This window comes from Patiria miniata, unplaced genomic scaffold (assembly GCF_015706575.1).
Source record: "Patiria miniata isolate m_02_andy unplaced genomic scaffold, ASM1570657v1 HiC_scaffold_27, whole genome shotgun sequence".
NCBI lineage: Eukaryota > Metazoa > Echinodermata > Asteroidea > Valvatida > Asterinidae > Patiria > Patiria miniata.
In genome coordinates this window covers 271,308-282,975 of record NW_024037066.1, presented here as the reverse complement: position 1 = coordinate 282,975, position 11,668 = coordinate 271,308, and the positions used below count along the sequence as shown (strand labels likewise).

Sequence of the window (11,668 nt, the reverse complement as noted above, 5' to 3'; positions counted from 1 at the left end):
AAGGATATGTTATAATATTAATTTGCATCATCTCTTAATTTATTTTCTTTTCAATGCACATGTGTATGTGTATTGTGTTGATATTTAACTAACTCAAGTCATTTTAGCAAAGGCTGGCCAGAGTGGATTTAAAGGCTGATGCAGTGTTTTAAGTACTACGTTAAACCGTGAGTTTATCTATACCTGTACCGTATTTGAATACAATTTATTCTCATTTAATAGCACATAATAGGTATAATAGTCGAGATATGGAAAGATCTAAACTTGGTGTCTTCGCAACCATTGCAGTCTTCATACAATACTTTATCAATGCCATGGTCGTGAAATCGCTCGGCATTCTTCTTGTGTCCATGATGAATGAGTTTGAAGCAGAAACCTGGGTCGTTGGCACGGTCTTTTCCCTCGTCGAGTGCGGTAAGGATATATTTGGTAAGTTTATTCTCCAACGATAAAAAACACAACACTTGACGGTATCGCGCACTAATTAATAAGGGAATAATTATGTGCTTGGCCTGTTTCAAACAAGCTCGTTTTAAGACCGGCTGGGGAATTGACGTTGATAATAGCCCAAGCTGAAGGCGAGGGATATTATTGGCGACCAGGCCCAAGCCGGTCTTAAACGGACTTGTTTAAAACCCGTCAAGCACATATTTATTCCCATTCATTACTACTTTTTCGGTCAAAGAGTCAAAACAAGTCTACAAATATAAATTCCAACGATTTTGCTCAATAGAGTTACTCCATGTTTTTTGAAACACCCCTCCAGCTATTTTATGGTAAGTGCTAGTGCCTCTCGCGAGTAGTCGTTACAAACTCCTTACTGGTACGCGCGTGGCGAAAGTGGCGCAGAATGTAGCTGTGTCGGTGCAGAGTATTAAGGACTATGAAATACATGACTCGTACTACTCATTGGTAGTATTGCGCATGCCAAAGTGATGATTGTCAACATTCAACTGATAAAAGGCTAAAAGGGACCTGATTTCATAGGTAAGGAGTCCAAATATCATACGACACCAGAAAAGTGTTTAAGACCAGCCAGCCAGTGTTTTATCAACCGTTTAAGACCGGCAACTTGACGGCCTCTCGACCAATAGGAATGGTAACTGTCTTAGGTATTTGTGAATACGTTTCCTTTACCCTAATGAACCACCGCATGTATTTTTGTAATGGTTTATGGGTATTGAAATTGGTATTGTGTATGATCGGTTCGTGACACAGGTTTTTGTTTATATCACTGGTTATTTAAAAAGTCTGTGTTGACGAGAAAAAAGTTACCGAGTTGTTGATGTTTGGTGATATTGATTGCAGGTCCTCTGGCGGCACCGATTGGACGGAAGTTTGGAGCGCGTGCCGTTGTCATGGTAGCTGGTGGTATGATCGGCTTGGGATTCATCTTGACCTCACGAGCCTCTAACGTCTTGCAGATGGCACTCCCACTTATTCTGCTAATAGGTAAATCGCTCAGTAAGATTTGCACAGCTGTTGTCAGTTTTGAGCAAGTTCAATCGAAGACTATATTGGTCGACTTATGGTGACGTGACTTACGCCTGCGCATGTAACGTGCCAATGTCTCTAATCAAACGATGGTCAAAACCTTATCACAAAACTTCTTGGTCTTGCCTCCCTGCGATGCGACCATCCTTGGACAGTCCACTAGACTAGTAGTCGACCAAAGTAGGTTCTCGCTGGAACTTGCTCAAGGTTGTCAAATTCACAATGTACAGGGTGAGTCAAAAAAAGCGGAACCCAAACCCCACAAAATGTATTTCATATTTAATAAAATATGAAGCACCAAAAATAATAATGACTGGAAAGCCAATTTCAAAAGCTACTTTTAGATAAAAAAAAAATTACTGAAATTGCTCAATCCGTTCAAAGAATATCACCATTTAAACGCAATGACCATTAAACCTGTCTCGTCCCAAAATCAATTTATTGTGTGTTTTGACTGTTTGGAACAACAAAGAAAATGACACAGAATACTTGTTTCAACAACTGTCACCAACTGTAGCACACAATATTTTGATTAACAACCCTGGTTAGGCAAACAATATGATTTATAAAATCTACTTTTTAAAAAGTCGGGCCTTCAAAAGGACGTTGTTGCATATTGTTAACGTTTAAACTAAGATTTCATCGCTAGTGATGTTTGAAGACAAAAGTGACGACGATTCTTGAAATCGCATTTTTGGACGAGACAGGTTTTAGGGTCTTTGTGTTTAAATGGTGATATTTTTTTAACGCATTGACCAATTTCAGTATTTTTTCATCCAAAAGTAGCTTATGAAATTGGCTTTCCAGTCATAATTATTTTTGGTGCTGCATTTTTTTTTAAATATGAAATATAATTTTTGGGGTTTGGGTTCCGGTTTTTTTACTCACCCTGTAGTATCTGGCTCGCTGGGAAAAAAATGAAAACGTATGATCCTTGATGCCATCATTTTGGCAAACACATTTGTCCCATTAAAAATGTTAAAGGTAGTGTCACTGGGGAAATAGTCATGTAAACACCTGTCTGTTCTGGACTGCCCGGGGACAGATAGTTGGGGGATCCACAAAAGGCAAACAGCGTCGTGCAAAATTCGTTGATACACTCCAAACGCTACTGTACAATATTTTGTCAGAAGCGAAGGCTGTTCTGAAAATCCTTAAATTCTCCTGAAAGGCTTGTGAGTAGTATACCATAACGAGTTTCAAGTTACAACTGGATTGTAGCCTTTTAGACAGCCCTGATTTAAATTTGTGGTAACGAACATTCCTTCTTTGCTGTCACTTGATCGTGGCATTGTTCCTAATAAAATTAGTGTTTAATTGTCTTCTTAATTTTGATATCTTCAGCTTTAGGGCAGTGTTTAGCCAACGTTCTGACCCGTTCTTCCCTCGGTGAGCATTTCGATGTGAAGGATTTTGCACTAGCGTCAGGGGTCGCCAGGATAGGTTCCTCTCTTAGTCTCGTCTGTCTACCGCCTCTGGTACAGCTATTCCTCAACACCTATGGTTGGAGAGGAGCCATGCTCCTGGTCGGATCGATTGGTACCCATCTCACTGTAAGCGGTGCCCTATTAAAACCTGTACCGAAGTGGTCCGAAGCAAGAGTCGGCTACCAGTCGCTTCCTGATTCTTCCCGTCATCAGCCCCGACCGGTTCACAAACCAGATAAACATACCGACTGTACTCTTACGTCATTCAGATCTTTTTTGGAGAAAAGCTGGGGAGCTTTGGACATTTCATTGATGAAGAGCCTAACCTTTTGGGAGATTACTCTAATTGTCGTGACTACTCGAATCAGCCAATCAGTGTGGTATATCTATTTTGTTCCACGCGTTGTTGCCATTGGGTTCTCCAACGAAGAAGCCGCGGGCATGGTATCGGTTGCAGCGGTGTTTCAGCTGGTCACCTTCACGCTCGGAGGCATAGCTTTGTATAAAGAGAAGATGACGAGTTCCAGCGCTATGATGGTGAGTGTCGGTCTGGTTGCCGTCTCCTTTCTGATTGACCCCTGGGTGACGTCATGGTGGTCCGTGTCAGCCAACGCCGCCCTCTTTGTCTCAAGTATGGGTATGGTGTTCACCATGGTCGACTTCATGGTGAAAGAGTTGCTCGGGGTCGACAAGATGGCGGACGCCTTTGGCTGGATGGGATTCCTGTCTGGGTTAATTCGACCTCTCGCCGGATTTATTCCAGGTAAGAACTGTGTTGATGTCCAATTTCTTGGAGCTGGTAAACACAACATTATTGCTTAGCAGATTTAGGCATGTGCTAAGGTGTGCTATTAAGCCAGACTGGGAGCTCGAGTGCTGAAACGTGGCAAAACGAAATCTGGCTGACAAAATTTTCCAAAAATGGTCTTGAGGCAAAGACAAGGTCCTTCACCAACCAACTAAAATTTGAAACTCAATTCAATTGTATGCAGTACTGAAGAGTTGTTGGACTGGTTGTTTCAGGTGCCAGTCTATTTTCTTGTTTTGCATGTTTTCAATACCTTAAGTTTTGGGACTCTCATACACGATATTGAGAGTCCCAGATTTTCAGACTAGTGCTAGGCATGGTGTAGCTGAGAACCAGCCCCTAATTAATTCCATTGAATGAGATTCGTTTGGTAACATGTTTTTGCAGAGCAAATATGTTCAATACCTAGCAAATTTCTGTCCCTATAGCAGCTTCATAAAAACAGCCCAAGTGATGATCATGATCAATATCATTTTTACGGAAATCGTACCTTATTAGGCCCTGTCACACTGTCACGTTCTGGCATGGAGATCATACTGCGACCAAGAAACGTGATTAAAACGCGGTGGGAACGCAGATGACGGTGGGTTGACTCATTGATACTAGTTGAGGACTTCAGAGGAACTCCAAGAACTTCGCTGAACGCCAAACTGCCGCGTTCGTTTTGGACATAATGCACAAAACAAACGCCGCGCTTCGGCGTTTTGACCAGAACGCAGTAAGGAATCTGCGCAAACTCCTCGCGAACGGCCGTGACGTAATGGCAACGCGCAGGCGCAGACGGGCGCGACGTCGCGAGAACTCAACAGACGTGCATGCACATTGATCTCCATATATGGAGATCAATGTGCATGCATCAGGACAGCGCGTCTCCTCTGCGTCTACTGCGTCTATGCAGTTCAAAATCAACTTCGTGCCCCGTGGGTACGATCTTGCAGCGCCATGTTGTTTCCCATCATGCCTTGCGCGAGTGTAAGGAACGAGCACGCGCCCCTGGAGTCGAGGCTGGTTCAAAATGTGAAGACCATTGATCTCCATATATATCTGTGTATATGGAGATCAATGGTGAAGACTCAATGACAATCGCCCATTTTGGCACGAGTATTAATTAATACACGCCGCGCGTCTGGCTGCTGACGTCACACGTACGTTTAAGGTCGCAATATGCATGAATCATTGATGAACGCAATATGAACGTCATGCATGGACGTGGCAGTGTGACAGGGCCTTTAAGATGGCATCCCCGTAGGGTTGTGCACACATTTTTTGCAACTTTACTTTGACCCATTACCCAAATTTTCCCTTTATATCCTACCCCAACGAATTCTGGTAAACATGTATTTCTGTTTTGGACCACGAGCAATCGATTTAACCCTCCTAAATTTGAGTTATGCTATTAGGGAGACATTGAAACGTCTCCCTAATGTCCGATGTCTTCCTGTGGTATACCTAATGATAAAAATCTCCTGACGGGTACATTAACAGGAAGTATGATTTTATCTTGCTAGTGACGATTATGGTTCATTTTTGTCGCAGCTCAAGTCAAGAAGAAATTGTTATTTTCACGCTTGATAATGATGGCTAATGGATTTACTCCGTTGATATTTTCATACATTGTATCATCATCCCCTTTTCAGGCTGGATCTATGACCACACTGGTAGCTACGACACGGCCTTCGTCATTCTGGGGGTCATCCAAATCACAGCACTGATTCCACTTCTCATTAAAAGACTAAAAAACATGTGGCCTTTAAATGCCAATTGACGTATAGCCAACACAACCGAAAGACTAGATTTGAAAGGCTAATCAGAAAGACAGACATAATCCTTCCGTTCTCCTGCTCTTCAACAAATCGATTTTTTTTTAGTCCTCATGAATTTCGACCTTTTAAAAGTGTTTTATTTTAAGCAGTGCTGCTGTTCTCTGTCTTAAAATCTGCAAGTATCTGCTATTATTTTGGCTTGCTGTTAGGCAAGTTGTCTAGTTCTCAGGCGATGTAGCGTGAACATCCGACTCAATGAAATAATGGACTCATTGGTAGTATTGCGCATGCGAAAGTACAATAATATGCTATTTGTAGGATCATATATGGGAGAGTGACCTGTCACGTGTGAGGGATTAAACAAATAATAGGGAAAGGAGTCCCATTTTCAAAGGAGTCGGATTTTCATATGACAGGGGTCGCTCCATTACACTAATGGGGGCGGGAATCGAAATCATGTCGGGCCGCAGCTGTTGAATTTTTTTTTTTTAAATATAATGTTAATATAAATATAAATTAATATAATAAAATATAATTCGGGCTTGTGAATTTACGACAAACGTGAAGACAGACGATCTACAGTCGGAAGACATACAGTCTACAGTCCATTCTAATCATGTTAACTTATACTCGATTTTTGATCAAGAGTTATACGTGTTACTGCAAAATGTTACTAGAAATGCTACCTGAAAGTGTTTTACTTCACATTAAATTAAATAATTGCAAATGTTACTAGATATGATTTCAATTATGTACAAAGTCAGTTGCAAATTGCAATTTGATAACTTTAGAGACCATATTGACTAGCATAGCAGCGTAGCCATTGGTTCTCACCGTGGGGGGCGGGGCGAGTGCATGGGGCGGATGTTACAACGGGGGTGGGGGCAAGGGCGGATCCAGAACACAATTTTTTGGGGCCCAAAACAATTTTGATCCCCCCAAAAAAGTGGGTCAAAAAAATTACGGCGTGGGGTTAGTTTTTTGGATTCTAGATGCTCTGTGGTGCGATCTGAGGCAATTTCTGACCACTTTAGCCAATGTTTTTTTGAGAAAAAGATGGTGGTGTACTCATTGCCCGCCTTTATTGCGATGTCACATAAATAAAAAAAAAATTGGTTTCGTGGTTTTTTTTGGGGGGGGCATGGCCCTATTTGCCCCCCCCCCGGATCTGCCCTTGGGTGTGGGCAATTTCTGTTAAACACGTTAACCAAGAAGGCCAAGAATGAGGAGTATCTCCACAAACAAATATTTTCAAAATTGACTATTCAACCTGAACGATAGAAAAGTACAGACACGGTCTCAATTCATATCATATCGGGGATGAGATTCGGACAAGTGAGAAATTGTATCAGGTATGAATAAAGGGACTGCATTCTGAACAACTTTCCCGCAATCTTTTCACAATGAAGTTATCAGTATCAGCTGTTTTATTGGTAAATTTGGCTGTCATGTTTGTTTAAGTATACATTGTACAGGTCTTGTTTTGCATAAGTCCGTAGACAATCACACAGCAACTTTTGACCTTAATTTTTTTCAGAATGCCAGTAAAATACGTCACGGAGTGCAGACCAGTAAATAGGCCCAAAAGTACCCATGTACTGTCGGCCAAATCACGAATTGCATTCCCTCAAATTCTTCGGCATTTGAGCATTTTGTGGGCAATGAACTTAAAGGTTTGTTTAAAAAAAAAAAAGGTGGCAGCCGTGCACAGGACTGTGAGCTTGTATTTCTGTGAAATTTTGGATGAAATTGGGCCCTAAAAGCGCTCTACTTTGCAATGGAGCGTAGGCATCGTTTTTCAAAATGGCGATTCAGGACTATTTTAAAAGGATGATATCGATCATCTTCGGATGGAGATTTCTCCCAAAAGACATCGGATTACCCCCCAAAAAACTGAATGATGAAAAAAATTGAATGATGCTGAAAGAAGCTTTAATTTGATGTGTGTCTCGAACACCTCAGAGAGTTGTGAATATTTTTCCTGAGTTTCTGAAGTGAGGGCGTTTATCATTGGGGTCTATGGCAGTTTATTTACTGGTCTCAAACCCACAGCGTTCGATTAGCCACATTTCGTGATCTAAGGAGAAGTATAAGGAGAAGCTAATCAAAGTCACACGCACCCGGCCATTATGAAATGGCGACTGAACAATAATGAGACTATCTCCTAATGAGCTGCATTTTTTTTTCTAATCAGAGCCGGTTTAAGTGTTCCGTAGGCCCTAGGCGCCAGTGTTCCGTATGCCCTATTCCGCAGGAATCAGCACAATTTCATGTACTATAAGCTGAACTAAGCAAGCCAGTCCAAACTGGTAGCTCTAAAAGCCTGTTGGCACACAGTGGTATGTTTCGTAGGCCCTCAATGTTTTGGTAGGCCCCCGAAGTTTTCGTAGGCCCTTGGCACAGTGCCTACTGTGCCTATTGGACGATACGGGTCTGATTCTAATGAGGAGTAATAAGTCGTGTGCTACACGACTTATTACTCGTTTTCATACAGACAATCGACACAGCATATAAGGCTAAGTTCGCGCAAGGACTATAGTTGACCAATGGTTAACTAACGTTTGCCCGAACTCTGTCTAGTCGACGGTGGTGGACTACGCTAGTCGACTATTTGGAACCAGCCTACTGGGGTTGGTTGCTTGACTGGTAACCAATAGCCGCGCGCATTCATAACGCTAGCAGAGAGCCTTTGAGTTTTGAGATGACATTTTGACCAGCGTTTGACTAGAGACGTTCGCACATTGCTATCAGTGCGCAGGCGTAAGGTACGTCACAAATCAACCACTAGTCGACCAATGGTCTTTGCCCAAACTTGGCCTATTGTGCATGCAAGGTTTGTCCAGGATTGTCTTTTTGGCGCAATTGAGGGATATCGGATACTTATTAAACTGCTATACTCCCTGATAGGTTAGACCACAGATCCTACACACAAGGATTAACGACTCAGCCCACGCGTGATATATGGTGTGTCAAACGTTGCAATATTCAATATTTTGCAATATATATGTTGGATGTTCAATATCTTTTACATTTATGTGCGATGTTCAATATAAGTGTGCGATGTTTTTTATTATTTGCGCGATGTTTAATATATTTGTGCGATGTTTTACAATATATGTGCGATGTTCAATATATGTGTGCGATGTTTTACATTTATATGCGATTTTCAATTTATATGTGCGATGTTTTTGACGATATATATGTGCGATGTTTTCAATATTATGTTCGATTTTTTGCATCAAATGTGCGATGTTTTTCGATACAATTGTGTGTGTTGTTTTAAATATATTTGCGATATTGTCAAATATGTGAGCAATGTTTTACACATATGTTTGACACTTCGAGCTATTTGTATTCGATGTTTCATCGGTATGTTTGCATTCGATGTTTCGCAATATGCATTTGATGTTTCCCTTTTCATTCGATGTTTCGTGAAGAGTCAAAGTCTGGTTACTAGACCGCGAAACTCTGACTATTTTGCCTAAAGTCAGTGTATGAGACGTCAGGGGATCGCGTAAAGTGATTAGAGCCAGACCTAAACGGTAAAAACCGGAATTGTTGGCAATTCTTTAAGCATACGCAATGCGTTCATCATTGTTTGGGCAGTACCCCCAGCTGTGCCTGTACTACCCATAGTGTTATGTGCATCATCTATGCATTGAGGAGTGCATGACACATGGTCTGAGCTCCAAGGCCGATGTGCACCTGTCCCGTTTAATGATCCAGTTACCTGATAATTTGTTAGCATAAGCTGATGTAAAATTGGGAAAAATTAGATGTTTACGAAAAAAATCAAATTGTAAGGGGTTAACCTTGCATTTTTTTAAAGCAAAATCGGGAAAAATCAGATGTTTCTGGAAAATTGCAGATTGTATGGGGTTAGATGTTTATGAAACATTTTTTTTTATAAAACATTTCAAATTGTAAGGGGTGAACCTCGCATTTTTTTAAAGCGAAAATGGGAAAAAATCAAATGTTTCTGGAAAATTGCAGATTGTAAGGTGTTAACCTTGCTTTTTGAATAAGATTGGGAAAAGTTAGATGTTCATGAAAACAATTCAAATTGTAAGGGGTTAACCTTGCATTTTTTTAGCAAAATATGACACAATCAGATGATTCTGGTGAAATTTTGCAAAGTTAGATGTTACGAAAAATTTCAAATTGAAAGGGGTTGACCTCACATTTTTTATAGAGAAAATGGGAAAAAAATCAAATGTTTCTGAAAAATTGCAGATTGTAAGGGGTTAACCTTGCTTTTTGAATAAGATTGGGAAAAATTAGATGTTCATGAAAAAATTCAAATTGTAAGGGGTTAACCTTGCATTTTTTTTAGCAAAAAAGGACACAATCAGATGATTCTGGAAAATTGCAGATTGTTAGGGCTTAACCTTGTATTTCTAGCAAAATTGGGCATAAAGAAATGTTTATGAAAAATTTTAAATTGTAAGAGGTGTACCTTGTATATTTAGTAAAATTTGGCAAAATCAGATTTGTATGAAAAATCTAAAATGGTAAGGGGTTAACCTTGCTTTTTTAGCAAAATTTGGAGCATATTTTACTAAAATTGGGCAAAATCAGATGCTTCTAAAAAAATCAAGATGTAAAGTTTCCGCAAAAACAGCTTCTTAAAAAGAGCCCAATGTTGAACTTTACTGAGTCTGAGGTCTATCGAGGGGACGATCCTTATTTCAACTTCCGGAGAGTCGCTGACGGTCTCTATTTTTCTTTTTAAGAAAGTCGAAATAGCTGTAGAGGGAGGTGATAATCTATATGTGCCCAGATACAAAGAGTAGAAATCTACGCGTCTGCCTTTTGAAAATACACAATGGCGGTGTTCATTGTTGCGTAATGATCCGCCTAGCACACGACTGTTTTGCACATTAGGCTGTGTTATGCAGCTTCCTAACAAACCAAACACACTGGGCTTATTATATCGATTTGTTTGTACCCATTAAGGTAAAGCAAATGGACCCAGTAATCTTCCTGGCGCGTTTGCTCACCTACAAAGACAACTTTTCTCAGTTTAAGGAAAATTCTAAGGTAACGAAATGGCCGAGTGGTTACGATTCGTCGTCCACGGTTAGCGGGGTCCCGGGATCGAATCCCGCTGTTGTCTTTTTGGTTTTTAACGTATGAGATCAATTATTCACTATAAGAGATTTAATTTCCCGTCGTAAAGTACCAACAGTACCTTAGCTTAATTGGTAAGCACTGCTGCTGGTACTGTCCGCGAGTTCCAGGTTGGCGCCTTCGTACAGGTTCAGGGCATGTGGTCCACTCGGAGGGTCAGGGCTTAGGGGCCGCCCTGTTCCTCCCTTAGCTCTTTGCTTTTACATGGTGCCTGGCCCTCCGGGGTTATATGGATGGATAGGGAAGGAAGTGTGTATTGGTCGGGGACGCCGAGACCCCGGAAGAGAACTAAGGGATCGGCTGGGGCATTGTTATGGCCCAGACCGATCCCTGAAAGCTTGACTAGCACATAACTTTTTGATTTTTTTACCCTCTATCTTTTATACTTTGGTTTAGTTTGATATCTACAGCTGCTCGGCAGGTCTACGGGTAGTATCAAAATTGAAACAAAGGTGTATGTCATAAATCGATGAATATTTCATAATTGACTATCATTATTTAATGACGCGATTGCCAATTTACGTAAGAAACGCTATAAATTATACCGGGAAAGAATAAAGATGTACATTGTAATATAAATATTATTTATACATCTTTCAAATAACGTGTCTTTAATTGTGAGCATTCCAAACAATACATTTTTTGGCAATAGTAATAGAATGGTATACGATAGCACGATCAATGCGTCTCTATTTAAATTAAAAAGATATAATTTAGGCCCCTATGTGTGAAATATTCTTTGATTGACTATGAGCATTCCATACGATTGAGTTAATTCGCAAAATATAGCAACAACAAAAGAGAAAGAAAAAAGAGAAAATTCCTTTACCCTAAAAATTGGAAATATAATTTGTTTTAATAAAGTCAAATGGGACACTTCATGTATTGATTTAACAGTTTGCAAGGGGTTAACCTTACATTAAAGAAAAATTGGGAAAAATCAGATGTTTCTGGAAAATTGCAGCTTGTAAGGGGTTAACCTTGCATTTTTAGTAAAATTTAGATTTTTATGAAACATTTCAAATTGTAAGGGGTGAACCTTGCAT

General features: G+C 40.4%; 1 protein-coding gene across 1 annotated transcript; it reads left to right on the top strand.

Moving 5' to 3' along the window:
• Nucleotides 1-248: 248 nt before the first annotated feature.
• On the top strand, nt 249-5,494 carry LOC119734532 (monocarboxylate transporter 12-like). The gene is made up of 4 exons (XM_038208069.1): nt 249-429; nt 1,309-1,452; nt 2,839-3,684; nt 5,367-5,494. Exons 1-4 carry the CDS (start codon nt 249-251, stop codon nt 5,492-5,494), a joined length of 1,299 nt encoding a protein of 432 aa, XP_038063997.1.
• The last annotated feature ends 6,174 nt before the right edge of the window (nt 5,495-11,668 follow it).

Coding starts and splice junctions, on each gene's coding strand:
- LOC119734532 (XM_038208069.1), top strand. CDS start 249: ATGGAAAGATCTAAACTTGGTGTCTTCGCAACCATTGCAGTCTTCATA. Junction 430..1,308: donor GTGCGGTAAGGATATATTTG/GTAAGTTTATTC, acceptor TATTGATTGCAG/GTCCTCTGGCGGCACCGATT. Junction 3,685..5,366: donor TCTCGCCGGATTTATTCCAG/GTAAGAACTGTG, acceptor TCCCCTTTTCAG/GCTGGATCTATGACCACACT.